This window comes from Clupea harengus, chromosome 1 (genome assembly GCF_900700415.2).
Source record: "Clupea harengus chromosome 1, Ch_v2.0.2, whole genome shotgun sequence".
In the NCBI taxonomy this organism is placed as follows: Eukaryota; Metazoa; Chordata; class Actinopteri; order Clupeiformes; family Clupeidae; genus Clupea; species Clupea harengus.
The window spans coordinates 5,635,346-5,649,835 of record NC_045152.1 but is presented as its reverse complement, the minus strand read 5'-3'; the positions used below and the strand labels follow the sequence as shown (position 1 = coordinate 5,649,835).

The window sequence follows — 14,490 nt, the reverse complement described above, 5'->3', positions numbered from 1 at the left end:
TATGTTTGCTTTATATAAGTGGGACTAATATGAACTGCCTAAAATTAAATATAGTAGACTCTTTGGAAAACTAGATCTTAAAGGTGTGTTCGCCCATCACTCTTTTCATTGAGTGTTAGTCAGCACTAATGATAATTATATAAAAAGCAGAGATTTAATTTAGATTCATGTTTATTTGGCAAACAAAAACTGAATAAAATCTTTAAGAATCAACAATTTGTACCATCACCACACATCACTATTTGTTTACTTTATTTCTCCCACTAAAAATGTAAAACGAAGTCAAGATTAATAAAAAGCAAGCTTAACAGGAAAAGTTGCATCCAGGAAGACACATTTCTATTGGCACGACCAAACTGTCTGCCTTTAATCAAATGGAAAGAAAGGACAGGGAGAAAATATCTAGCCACTACACACAACAAATACTAGAGATGCATATCAAGAAATTAGAGAAGTCTTAAACAGATTTTTACACACATTTCCTCTGACTCTTAAGTCTTGGCGTCAACATACTGAAACACTTCCCTGTCATCTCATCCAGAATCAATTGAAGAAAAGACAAGTGGATTTTTTTTCTTAAACTTGAAGCATACTGTACATCGTGCTTCCACTTTCAATAAACACATGATAGTCATTTTTTGCCTCAATCCCCGTCTCCCACTTTGTAATTCTTTTTAATAGTGAAAATTGTGAGATACATTTTAAGAAGTGTTTGGTAAAACAAAACAAACAAAAAAAAGCTTGTGTGTTTCAATAAATGTTTGCGAGGAAAAAAATAAACCAGTCAAGGTTAAATGAATCTTTTGTACTTTCAGGTGAACTTCAGGCCTTCTGGAGCTGAGTGGAGTCCTGCTTGGCTTCCCGATTCCCCTAATCAACCGCTCTCTGCCTTCCCTCCTGCTTGCAGACACAACACTTGACCACCGCTGGACTGGGAAAAAAAAAAAAAAAAACCGCTGCACGACTCAAAACAGTGAAGCCAAGGAGAGGCTCTTCAGAAGGGCTTGGGAGAAATGCAGCTCGTCCCCTCTCCCCATCTCCATAAATGTAGTCCACAGGCCTGCTGGGTTTAACCACCCAAGGACTCGGCTCTGAGGAATACAGGAAGACGGGGTGTGTCGAGCAATCCCATTTTCTCCCCCTCTGCCAATTCCCTGTAGCAAAACCCTTTCAATTTCCCATTTGTTACTTTTGCTTCGATGAGTTGACATTTGTTTTCATTTTATCCTCCATTTTTGTTTTATTCATTTATTTTTGATTGTTTTTAGTTACAGGGGGCAAGGGGGGGAGGGTAGTTCCAAGCTGGCCACCATAACCAAAGCACGGCCCCCCACCCCCTTTACCAATTCCCCCTTCCCTCCCCCCCGTCCCGGTGAGCTCCTGATACACCTGGAGGAGACGGGAGGGGGGCAGACCCTTGACGTGGTAGTGTGCTGGATCGCCGGGGAGCAGCTGAGCTGTGTGCTACTGGAGGGCTTGAGGGGGGTGGGGATTCCCCGTTAGGGGCCCTGTGGGAGGGTCTCCACACCCGCCCCTCCCCCTTTGTTTCCCCCCGCATGGTGCACTGTGGCTCTGTCGCCCCAGACCCCGTGGACTCTGGTGGATTTGAACGCTTCTTTCCTCGCTGGACCAAAGTGATCTGCTGGCGTCCCCGTTCACACCCAGGCGGTCCACCCTTCGTACAACTGGGCCAGGTTGTCCAGATGCGTAGCCTCTTTGATGACATAGTCCACCTGGAAAAGAGGGAAGACATCAGCACACATAGAAAGACTCAGACATGCCTACAGGAACCCAGGAATGTAGGACACAGCAACTAGACTATCAAAATGGACAACAAAAGGCATATAAACGTTGCACAAAAAAAAAACCCCCCAAACACTTCTAACAACAGGTAGCACTTACCTGTTCCGTCACACTCATCCTCCTGTTGGGATCAACATCTCTTCCCTCCAATTTGGCCTTCACTCTCTTCCAAACACTGACAGCATAAGAGTTCCGCTCTTGTACAGCTATAGTGTAAGCACGCACACACACACAGTTAATTACACCAATTAATAACCAGTGACAATTCTACCACAACCAAACATCCAGAAACAAAAACACAAGAGGTTCCCCTCTTTACCTTTTCCCGTCTTAGGGTCGCGCACAGCTCGCTTGGGGCTGGGGGCGAGGCCTTTGCTGGTGATCAGCAGGGTGCTGGGCGGAGTGTCAGCAGGGGTGCCCAGATTTCGGGGCAGGGCCTTTCGAGCATTCTGAGACATTCCATCTGGCTGGGTCTTTACACCACTGCAGCGCACTGCTGTGGGAACGATGGGAGCACATTTACCTCAAACTTCCACAGAATAAAAAAAACACACACCATACTGATAGGAGCACAATAATCTCAAACTTCCACAGAATAAACACACCATTAGAGATGAGGTTGGAATCACAGACTCAAGAGTGACGAGAGGAATGATTAGATTAGGGAACCAACCTGCTGCAAAACTAGTCTGGACAGTGGAAGTGGGACTAGCACAGTCACTTCTATCAGTCACCAGCGGAGAGGCGAATCCAACCAGCCCATTATAGATGCTAAAACACAGTAAAGATCATGCTTTAGACCAAATCTCACTTGGGAGTGTGCTCGGTGTTCCACAGTAGCATTGAAATGCAAGATAATGTAAATGTTATGGATTGAATGATCAATTAATGACATCGTAGGAATTGTTGTACACTGCTACAATACAGTAAGGAACTCAAAATATAGGCCATTGTTAAGTCGTTTAACTGTACAAACAAGCAAGGTGATCGATTCACATCCATTCTGACAGTTTCAACCATGCTGATATATTTGTCATAAGGAGCTTTTCCACTGCAGGAACTCGGGGCACTTGCCGGGTAGCGCGAACGTTTACCGGAACAGTCCCTTCATCGGCCCTTTCAGCCTTTCCGTTTCCATTGCGGTGCTGGAGCTATGGACCTACAAGTGATGTAGCCTAATATTTTGCTCTTTGATTGAGACTTAATGTGGCATGACTTCATATCTTTCATGTGGCATGACTTCATATCTTTCGTATGACGCATCCATATGCAACGTGTAAGCCGGTCAGAGGCCATCAGTAAAGATGAGATAACTAAGAGCTTAAAACTGCTGGCAGAGGCAGGGAGCACACCCACCTCTGGCTCTGCACTTTGAGCTCCTTGAGCGTGGCAGGGATCTCCTGCAGCAGATCCCCCTGCTCCTGGTTGCGTGGCTGGCCCATGGCTTGCACCACCGTGAACAGCACTATCTGCAGGTTGTCCTGCCAGGCCTTATACTCCGACAGGAACTGCCTCACGCTGCCCTCGAACGCCACTTCCTCTCCATCTGCCAGTGCGTTCTCCTCATCCTGCCAAAGACAAAAGATAGTGTTCAGCATCTGGTGCCTAGAGCAGTCTCAGGCCCAGCAGTTTCCAGAAAGCATTGTTGAACAACCACCATGGTAACAGAGAGTGTTGACAAACAAGTCATTGTACTACCACCATCGTTAAATGATACTTTTGGGAAACAAAACCCTGATCTGCTATTGGGACAGAGACTCTTGTTAACTAACTAACTAACTAACTAAATAAATAAATAAATAAATAAAGAGAACACCTCATCACCATTCTAAGCATAGCCTACTGCTGGGTGAACTATGTCTAATAAACTAAGAACTTTATAACTAAGAACCGTCTTATATGGTAGCACTGAATCTCTTGGATTCTGTCATATTGTTCTATCTGATTGGGATCTCTATGGCATACCTTTGCCATGGCCCGTAGCAGGTGTTTAACGTCAGCCAGCTGGCGGTTGTGAGTGGACAGGATGCCCTTAATGGTGTCGACCAGCAGCTGCAGCGTCTCTGTGACCACGTCCAACTGCTGATCTCGCTCCTCCTGCACTGCCCTCTGATTGGCCAGCTCCTGAGACAGATGCTTCAGGGCGTAGGCCAGCCAGTCGGCACTGCCTATGGAAGGCTCCAGGGAGGGGCTCTGCACACAGTCAGAAACCACAGTAGGGTTAGCACCACAAAGACAGCAGCAAAAAACGGGGAAAAACATGACTCGATGACCTGCACTAAATGTCAGTGTACAAGAAAAACCGGACCAACAAGTATATCACGCTTAAAGAGATTCAGGCAGCCTTTCTACAGGGAAAAGAGGATCACCAGGTAAAAAGCACAAGGTGTGCTGGGCGAGTCAGGGGCGAGTCAGACTGGGTGTGTAAGGCAGATTTTCCAGAGTTACAACAGTCAATTCTTAAGGCAATGACTCACAGTACCTGCTCCCATAAACAATACAATCTGACACCGTAATAGAGATAAATGTTATCCGGCAACTACGACACAGCATGTGTCCTTATTTCTCCAAAAAAAAAAAAAACATGCGCCTTGTGACTGACCAGCCTGTGCAGTAGCTGCAGCTCCAGCGGGGAGACGGAGGAGCTGAACTGGGCGGCGTAGGTGCAGGTGGCCTGGGAGCGCTTGAGCAGCTCGAAGAGCGCCGCGTCCATGCTGAGCGCCTCGGGGGTGCGCGTGCGCAGGCCCTCGAAGTTGAGGATGGTGCTGCACAGGAAGGTGACCTGGCTGCTGCGCTGGCTCTCCTTCAGCACCAGGGCCCGCCGCTCTCCGATCGTCACCTCAAAGTCCTGCAGCACGGGCGCCAGAGCAGGGTTGGCACCGCCCGCCCACTTCAGACGCTGCTCGATGCTGCCCTCTAGTGCTGCCAGCTTCTCCTGCAAGGCACAAGGACAGAGTCAGTTTGACATTGTATTTATTTCCTCTTTATTTTACAGGGACAATGTAGGACCGGGCTAATTTACATCTGCAGTCCCTGGACAGGAGTTGATGTTACAAGCTTTAAAAATAACAAAATAAAAAAGCCAAATAATAACAAAAACCACAACAATACAAATAACAATATTAACAACAATAATAATAAAAGTTAGGCCTGCAATGACCACTGGTCCAAGTCTCCAGAGTCCTTTGGGAAATCCCGAACACAACTGACCTGAACGCTGGCGATGGCCGCTTCGTCCTGACTGAGCTTGTAGAGCTTCTTCTTCATATTGCTGAGGATGATGGAGCGGGGAGGGGGGCTGACTGTCATGGGCTGGCTGCGTGTTCCAAGCACGTCTTCATGCTGCCACTGTAGCACACACACACACACACACACACACGCACAATTTAATCCAAAGCACACTTGCACAGTAAAACAGTAAAACAGTAAAAAAGAATCGAATCGTTGACCTCTGAATCGGAATCGAATCGTGAGGTGCCAAGAGATTCCCACCCCTAATATATATATATATATATATATATATAAATAAAACTGAATTTAATTAAAAAATGATGCTGTGCTGCAAATATTACCAGCGATTCACTTGGCAAGGTTCTATGGTTTCATTCAAAGTAAGGTATGAAGACATGCATGATGTGGCTTGGTTACTCATCCAAAGACCCATTTCACACAGATATAATTATATAGATATAAATCAGGGCCAACACATATTTCTGCACCAAACACCCGGTGGACGTCCAGGTGGAATGTACCAGCGTGATCTGCTCACCTGGAACATGGCGTTGTGCAGCTGCGACCTCTGCAGGCTGACCTTGCAGGCGTCGATGCTGACCTCCAGCCGCCGCACCAGGTCCAGCTTCTTCCAGGCCGAGTCAAAGGAGCTGGCCAGCACCGTGGCCCGGTTGAGCAGCAGCTGGGTCAGCTGGCCCGCCTGCACGCCCTGCTCCACCGCCTTCTTGCACAGCTCGTCCAGCGACACCTTGCCCTCTGCCCCAAAGTCCTTGGCCTCCACCTGGGCGATCAGGTCCATGCCCAGGGCGCTGATGGCGCTGCAGAGGGACAGGCCTAGCGCCTGCGTGGGGAGACCGATCAGCATCTGACGCACAAAGTCGGCCGTGAAGGCCTTGATGGGCCGCGTCATCTGGTCCTCGCTGACCACGGCCGAGCCGCGGTACAGGGGCTTCACCAGGGGCACAGGGCCGTTGGAGGGAGCGGGCTCATCGGTGGGAGGAGGGCAGGTGCCTGGAGGTGCAGAAGACAGGAGGAGAAGAGGAAATATAAGAGAGGGTAGAGAGTTGATGTGCGTGGGTGTGAGAGAAAGAGATAGAGAGAAGTGAAGGAGACGAACAAGGATGCTTAACCTTAAGGGACTCATGAATATTGAGATAATTCTGAATGCAACTAAATAACACTGAAAGTAAACTTTGCAATTGACATCCACATTTTATTACAGTATTTGCAGCAAAGAAAATTACTCTCAAAAGAATTGACTTCAATCTCACAAAGATAAAACACCGAAGCAGGTTCTCTTACCAGACAGTGTCTGTGCAAAGGAGCCGCACAGGCGAAAGAAGTCACGGATGGTCTGCAGCCTCTTGAGGAAGAAGATCTCCTCCAGCACCTGGCGGTTCTGCTCGCAGTCAAAGAAGTGGACCTGAGCGGCCCGCGCCTCGCGGATCACATCCACCTTCCGCCAGGCAGCAGGCACGTCCATGGAGTTCAGCTGGAGCACACAGTGAATGGACGAGGTCAGAGAAGAGGCGGTACCACTGCTATGCAACACAGGAGCATCTTACTGCATCGATTATTAAATAATAATTCACCAATAGCAGGCTCTGTTGCAATGCTAAAATTGCAGCAGCATGATTCATCATCAAGCAGTTAATCAATAATATTTCAAACCCATTTTCCTGTTATAAAAATTGTGCAGCTATTTGGGAGTAGCCAAAACAAGATATTCTGGCAAAGAGAAGAAAAAGCCTAAGTACAGACAGACACAGAGACAGACACAGAGACAGAGACAGACAGACAGACAGACAGAGACAGACATCATCTCCATTGTCCTTGTCAGAGACACAAACAATCGAGAGCAGGTGTGTTACCTTCTCCACCAGCAGCCCAAAGGCCGTCTCCAGCTGAGCAAACATGCCGTCGAAGGCCACCAGCAGCATCTGGCCGGCGCTCATCTTGGGCGTGTCCTGCACAGAGCTCTCCATACTGCGGGGCTGGATCAGCTCAGAGTACTGCAGCCTCAGCATCCTACGCACACACACACACACAGACAGTTACATAATCGTATTCCAAACACTTTAAAATAGCTGGGGAACGTTTACTCAAGTAGGGGAAGATGATTACTGTAATTAAAAAGCGTCTCTCCCTCAGTTACACAAGGTGCTCTATGGAGTCTTTTTAACACTTGAATTGGCTTCATTAATTAAACAACAGTCAAGTTGATTTGGAGGCAAACCAAGTAGTGAAACAAGATTGCAGTCATGCCGCAAGTCCACAGAAGCAGCACGAGACTTCCAGTGGATTCAATGCCGTCAGTCTAGAGGTAATCCAGAGTGTAAGACTCATACAGTCCTTTCAAACCCAAATGACTATGCTGCTCCCGTACCTGGTGATGTCCAAGTAATGCGAGTCGGCGTCCTCCTCCAGGCCCATGGCGGTGTTGCGCAGGTGAGCCTGAAGTGCCTCGGCCAGCCCCTGCAGGGAGACCCCGTCGGCGCACTGATCGATCAGGGTGTCCAGCTCCGACAGCATGGCCTCCAGCGTGCTCTCGCCCTTCAGCATGCAGCGCAGCGCCTCGGGGAAGATGATCTGGCGGAAGTTGGTGTTCAGCTCCTGTGGAGGACCAGAGAGCCATTGCAGAGTTAATGGTGGTTAAGTGTTGAGTGTGCTCACACAGTCAAAAGCACACACACACGCGCTGCCTCAAAAGCACATGGTAGAGTAGCTGGCATACCTGCAGGCAGGTGTAGACACCGTTGGCCAGGTAGACGGCCTGGGCGGTGTCGGTGGGGCTGGGCAGGTCCAGGTCATGCGACGGCAGCTGGCACTGCTGCAGCAGCTGGAGGAGGCAGGTGATGTTGCCGCTCATGCTGCACAGCTCCTCCAGGAACCAGGCGCCGTCACGGGACGTCAGCTCCACCAGCTGCTCCCCCGCACTCGACGCCGCGCCCTCCATCACCAGGTTACGCCTGAGGGGAGACACGAAGGGATGCTCTCATGCACAGGACTTGCCAATCGGCACTTAATTATAGGGCATCATATCAGTCACACAAATTCAGTAACTCCCTCAGTAACACTTCATTTCGCACGTCATATAGGAAAAACAAACTCAGACTTTCTAACTATTATATGCCTTTCTGGCCAATACGAGTTAATGCTGTGAGCAAATGCAGTTGATACTGCTGAATATGTGGGAGATTTTTTGTAAGGTATTGTTTAAAAGCATGGGGCGGGGCGGGGGGGGGGGGGGGGGGCGGGTGAGTCTAAACATCAGCATTTTAAATCTTCCAGGAGAATCCCATGCCCACCTTGTGAGTGCGCAGAGGGCAGACAGGATGATGCCAGCCATGCTGTAGGCTCCCGGCTCGCTGTTCTCGCGCAGGAAGGCGGCGATGCAGCGCTCGATCTCCTGCAGCTGGTCCTCGCACGCCACCACGCTGGTGCCCTCCGCCTTGAGCCGCTCGGCCTGCCGCAGGAGGCGCGTGTTGGTGTCGGACCCGTGGTGCTGCAGGGCCAGCTCGACCCCAGACAGGAACTGGCAGGTGGCCGGAGGCGGCTGGGGGGAGAACTGCATCTCATACCTGGGGGGGGGGGGGGACAGAATGGAATTTATAAGCGAGTTAAAAATAAACCAAATATATTCTATTTTGTGTCCTGCATCTATACCAGACTGATCTCAGACAGGATTCAGTTACTTCTAGCGATTAGTTAACAGAGAAATCCTACTTGTGCTTTATTATTGTTGCCACTTCATGAGCATACCGTTCCAGTAAAACCCCTCCAGTAATCCCACTAATAACTCCTGGCATCATAGTCCGTTTGGAAGGATTAGTATTAGGAAGAATTCCACCACTCTGTGTGTCATGGTGCTGAAAATAAACTGCCTAAGCAACTACCTCTACATCTCCGCCTATTAATGGCCATAAAATGAGAAACCAGACGCCTCAAATACCCCATATAATACCACTCCAGTGCAAACACACACACACACACACACACACACACACACACACACATTCTCGGTGTCACTCACTGATGGTATATGCCCTGGCAGTGTTCGACGGTCATGTCTCGCAGGAGCTCCTCCAGCCACTGCTTCCAGGTGTGGGTGCGGTGTCGGCGCAGGACGGCGCGCGGGTACAGCAGCGCCACGGTGGCGTAGCTGTGCAGGTGCTCCAGGCAGCCGCGCAGCACCAGGCGCCGCTGCTGCAGCAGGGCGCTCACCTCCGCCTCCAGCTGCTCACACTGGCTGATCAGGTGGGCCTGGCCCGCGTTCTGCAGGAAGACCGTCGCAGGGACGTAGCTGGGGGGGCCTGGAGAGGGGGCGGGGGGGGGCGGGGCAAGTTGAAGAATAAAGAGTCAAGGAGGAGACAAATGGGTCAGGAAAGGTGGAAGAAAGAGTGCGAAAGAAAGAGACGGACACAGATTTTGAGACAGATTCACTACTAAAGTTGACAGCACTATGTGGTGGTGGCGAAATAAAGATGATCATGAGTGGAAAACGGTGGGAAAAGAAGTCTTGTGCAGTGTGAGAAGGAGAAGGAGAAACTGCTGGGGACGGTCATTCAACTCTGAGTGTCTCAGCAGGAGACTAATGACAGACTGGTATAATAGCATAACACCAGTGTCTGTGTGCATGCGTCACTTATCACAGCAGAGAGCAGAAACTACATTCAGGTGATCAGCGTGTGGAGGGGAGGACAAAAGGACTTCTGGAACTGACTGCAGAAGCAGAAAATGGAGAAAATCCATTTTGCATGGTACTTTCACAGAGACCAGGTCACTAAGGCCATGCAATACATGACAATTGTATTTCAAACGTAATGATTATGTGTTTAACACTCTAAATGCTTTTTTGGAGTCGGGGTGTGGCAGTAAATCACTTGCTATATGTAGGAAAAGGAACAATGGTTGTGTGGTGGGGTCAAATCTCTGTGGTGGTTTTACTTTAAAGTAGCAGAACACGTGTGTGACAATGCTGTGCGCCCCCTGCAGTCTTTGTAGGGGCGGTGCACTGCCTGTAGGTTAGAGGGCAGGGGGGTGGTTTCATTGCAATTCTCTCCACCTGGAGTGGGAGTAGGAGTGGGCCATAAAGTCTTTCCCTCCACAGAGACGACACGCAAGCACTCATAGTTCACTCACACACACACACGCGCTCTTCACTTCATTTCTCACGCTTTACATACACACTGCAACCTCACAATGGACCTCATTCTCGAACGCAGTTAAGAAAAAGCTAAGAAGAAATGTATTTTACAGTTGCAGTCTGTAAGAGCTTGAGCTGTAAGAATGTGGTATGATCAGTCAAAATCTACAGAGAAATAAGGAGTGCATTTACCCAGGTCTATTTGGCTGCTGATCTCCTGCAGCAGGGTGGCCAGCTGAGTAGCCTCTAGGCTCGCAAAGGCAGCCTGGTACTGGGAGATCCACTGGTCCAGGTCGGACAGTTTCCCTTGGATGGCATCCTGGACCGTCCTCTGCCTGGACTGCAGCTGGGTGTGCTCAGAGTACCTGGGGAGGGGGGGGGAGATGAGTGCAAGAGGTTAACCAACCTGCTGAAAGAGACAAACACACACACACACACACACACAGTGTTCCTACAGCCATATTTTTCCATGCACAGTCTAAATTCTCATCAGTGGTGCGCACCTATGCTCCAGCGTGTGGATGAGGTGGTCTGGCCTGCTCTCAGCCCCCTCCAGGAACTCCATCTCCTCCAACAGCTTGGCCTGCTGCTGCTCCCCCTGGGTGAGCTGCTCCTGCAGGGTCAGGTACTCCTCCACCGCCACGTCCACCTGGGGCAGCGCCACCAACATCTCCTCCCGGTTCTTGAACCAGTTCACCTGGGAGGGGACACAGACACAGTTTGAGAAACGGTTTGAGAGAGACAGGCCACCTACACTACCCAAATGTTTACACAAACCTCCATAACTCGACCTTTCACTCTATGTATCAATCCAGTGTGTCATATTACAGCGCATTAAATCCTCAGGTTGTATTTCTACAGAATTTGCTACATACAGTATGGAACAGCTGCTGTCTGAGAGTCACACATTCCATTGTCAGAATTATTATTATTTTTTTTTAAACTTCCACTGCAAAATGAGTCCTGCAATTAGACTCAGCCCGGGCTTTAGACGCACGCCTAGCATCTTCCTCTCACCTTTATCTCAGCCACGCGTGAGGAGAACAGGCTGCGGGTGATGTCTCTCTCCATCTCCCTCTTGCTCTGTTTGCTCTCGGCCTGCTGACCTCCGCCGCCGTACACGGCCCCGGCGAAGCCCACCTCCCCGCCGGCGGTCCAGTCCACCAGAGGGTCGTACACGAAAGCCTCCAGCAGGGTGAGGAGGGTCTCACGGCCTCGACGCATCATCTGGACCACCTGAGGAACACGAGAGGCAGACAGACAGAGGGGTGTGAGATGAGCAGACAGACAGTTCCTTTCCCTGTGCTAGGGGGTCATCCATTTATTGCACAAAGGAACATGATTGAACAAACAGTTCAAAGGCCATATTTAGAAATGGTTTTCAGTCACAAGTACACCCATTAGTCTATACCACAGGATAAAATGCTTCCTGCCAAAATGGGCCTGGTGAGATGTGAAACTGCAGTATTGGTCTCTGTGGTTAACAGGTTGTTCACTTATTCTTCTTTTGCACTAGAACTACAAATGAAGTTCGACTGGCTGGCTGCTTAACAGCTCAGTGTAAGTGAGGAACTGAACGCCCTGTAGAGTAATCAAAGATGGCCTGGGGTTACTGCAGATTTTTGTTATATCAGCTGTGTTGTGGAAAGTCTAAAGCTTCTTTCTTTCTTTCTTGCAGAAACACGCTCTCTAACTTGAGCATGTATGCACATTGGGTTGTGTGTGAACAACATAAAGCATTAAAACATACAGTTTCTATCTCAAACTGTATAAATGTATGTGATCTCCAGCATGGCTTGTTCAAGAGGCAGCAAAATGGGCCTCAAGACAAATGAAAATCAAGAAGTGTGATGTTAGTCTAATCACTGTTGTATAAAATCCAAGTTCATCTCATGCGTACCTGTTCACATGACAGTCTGAAGATGCCCTCCACACCAGTCACGCCCAGGGCAGTTTCAATGTTATGAGTCATACGGAACGGCACCTTCTCAGGAACTCTCAAGCTCTTTCCTGTGTGACCACAACACAAACAAAATAGGTTAGTTTGTGTCTGTACTATGTTTTACATTGCGGTGTGCGATTTCAGGGGTTAAAGCAAAAAAAAATCCTGAGCCTGAACTTTTTTTCGTGTGTGGGAGGGGGGGTGTTGTCCCGTGGCATGGACACATTCGCAGGGTCAAAAAAACAAACAATCAAACATTTAGAAATTAATGATTGCAGTTTCAAAAGTCTCACCATAATCTACAATCCCAAGAAAGGTCAGCAATAGTACTCCACCTCACTACAATATGGTACTAACACATGTAGCATTTACGATTTCTTTTGATATCAAGTTTAGCTGCTAAGCTTTGTCCTTGAAAGGTTACAAGATGACCTATAATCACAAGGTGACATGTAATAAGGGTATGTCAGTGGAAGAAGATTTGATTTGCAACCATTTAATTGAGGATATATGAAAAAGGACAGCGATTTACTTTTTAAACTGTTAAAGTGCAACAGTGAACTGTAGATAATAATGTAGTTTTACATTGCAACATTTCCATAATTACTTTGTTCAAAAGAAATAATCGTAAATCAAATACTAGGAAATTAATAGAAAATATATCAATAAAATAAATAACAAACAAAACATTAAAATGTTACAAGAACTGGTAACTAATGTTGGGAAATAAATACAAAACAGGACTTTGTCCATGTACTTGTTGGTGGCTTCGTCGACATTTAAGGAAAACATGCCATTTTTTTTTTAGCTTTTCCAAAATACTATACGTCTTTTAAACTCTGGTGTTATGCCGTGTGTGTTAAAATAGCGGCATGATGATTGGATATTGACAGTTTAGTCAAACACACGGTCAGTTATTGATGCCGGTACATCAGCTGAGGATGTTGCTCCCGGTAAAGGCGTTGTGTGTTGGAGAGCTAGTTCCATATATTAGCTTTCTCGAGCACAAAGTGCAGAAGCAAGCACCTGCTTCTCTTAACTTCTTATACCAGCTTCCCATCTCTTCTATCCATGCCCAGCGCCATTTATTTTCATGAACTTACTTTCCATCCTACTCTCCTTTGGTGTGTTGTCTCTCTACTCGGGCATCTACGCTAGGTAGAGCGACAGAGAAAAGTCGGTGTTTGAAGCACATTTTCCCAAGACCCGCCCCAATCTACTTCTGATTGGCTAATAATGTTATTTTGAGAGCGGGAGAGTTGTGCTCCTTTCATTTCATTGGCAGACGAATTCATAAACTCGAAAGTGATGGTGATGATATCGAGACGTGTTTTAAAAAAAAAAAAATGTAATACAAGATTATTTTTCGCAGCCAAACGCCGCACGCCAGAAATCCGGCACGGTGCCGGAATACTTTAATCCCTGCGATTTGTTATATCTGAACAGAAATATAAAAGATACGTTTAAAACAAACAAACAGAAAAAAACAAACCTTTCTCAAAGCAGACGTTGTAGTCAATGTGCACCACCTCTCCTGTAGTCATGTCTATCAGCACGTTGTCCAGATGTCTGTCCCCCAGTCCAATTATATAGCCAACCATTGACATCACTGCAGTGGACCTGGCATAGGACTGTAGGAGAGGAGAGGGAGAACAGTTTAACAGATGAACCGCTGGAGATAAATACAGATATGAAATGGAGCTCTTCATCCCTGTACTGGGTATAGCGTACATTTCCTAAGATCTACTAATTCTATGCATGTCATTCCTGCGGATATTCATTGAATTTATATGCTACAGTCCCGAACAATGTAAGCAAATAGGAAGAAACATATCTGGAATAGCATAAAAATTATAAACTTGCGTATCTAGGAAGCCCATGACTACTGAAAAACCATTCTTTTCAAACACTGTTTCAGGTCTTAATTAATGAATCTCAGCACTAAAAATGATTTGATGCATATAAAATTGCTTCGATGGTAAAATTAGCTTATGCCATACAATGTCATCACTCTTATGGTAATGTAAGGAACAGTTTTCCAAACACGCTCGCCACCGACCTGCGTGACCTTCCACCACTCGCTGGGCGTGGTACACGAGCACCAGAGCTCCTTGGCCAGCAGGTTGGGCGGTGTGGACTCCATCAGCTCCTTCAGCACGTCCCTCATGACGCTGATGGGCCAGTCGCGGCGCGACAGGTCCAGGCTGAGCCCCACCGCCTTCAGGGCGGGGCTGATCTTGCTGTAGTAGAGCTCGCTGGGCCGCGGCACCATGGGAAGGTTCTGTTGCTGCTGGAACGAGTCCTGGGCCTGATGGGGAGAGGAGGAAGAGGAGGAAGAGGAGAGGGAGAGATGGATGAGTCAGGCCTG

General features: G+C 48.0%; 1 protein-coding gene across 4 annotated transcripts in view; it reads right to left on the bottom strand.

Moving 5' to 3' along the window:
- Window positions 1-153: 153 nt before the first annotated feature.
- Window positions 154-14,490, bottom strand: part of smg1 (SMG1 nonsense mediated mRNA decay associated PI3K related kinase) — a 39,551-nt gene continuing 25,214 nt past the window's right edge. For all 4 annotated transcript variants that reach the window (XM_012827184.3, XM_031565549.2, XM_031565552.1 and 1 more), the window contains 21 exons: window positions 14,182-14,430; window positions 13,615-13,753; window positions 12,081-12,190; window positions 11,198-11,416; window positions 10,684-10,877; window positions 10,373-10,545; window positions 9,068-9,347; window positions 8,343-8,615; window positions 7,769-8,003; window positions 7,421-7,647; window positions 6,906-7,062; window positions 6,337-6,526; window positions 5,573-6,045; window positions 5,014-5,151; window positions 4,406-4,738; window positions 3,769-3,996; window positions 3,160-3,371; window positions 2,477-2,574; window positions 2,123-2,299; window positions 1,903-2,009; window positions 154-1,733 (listed from right to left, as the gene is read on the bottom strand). In XM_012827184.3, the coding sequence (XP_012682638.2) occupies window positions 1,656-1,733; window positions 1,903-2,009; window positions 2,123-2,299; window positions 2,477-2,574; window positions 3,160-3,371; window positions 3,769-3,996; window positions 4,406-4,738; window positions 5,014-5,151; window positions 5,573-6,045; window positions 6,337-6,526; window positions 6,906-7,062; window positions 7,421-7,647; window positions 7,769-8,003; window positions 8,343-8,615; window positions 9,068-9,347; window positions 10,373-10,545; window positions 10,684-10,877; window positions 11,198-11,416; window positions 12,081-12,190; window positions 13,615-13,753; window positions 14,182-14,430 (4,290 nt within the window). In that variant the 3' untranslated portion in view covers window positions 154-1,655. The remainder of the gene's footprint in view (window positions 1,734-1,902; window positions 2,010-2,122; window positions 2,300-2,476; window positions 2,575-3,159; window positions 3,372-3,768; window positions 3,997-4,405; window positions 4,739-5,013; window positions 5,152-5,572; window positions 6,046-6,336; window positions 6,527-6,905; window positions 7,063-7,420; window positions 7,648-7,768; window positions 8,004-8,342; window positions 8,616-9,067; window positions 9,348-10,372; window positions 10,546-10,683; window positions 10,878-11,197; window positions 11,417-12,080; window positions 12,191-13,614; window positions 13,754-14,181; window positions 14,431-14,490) is intronic.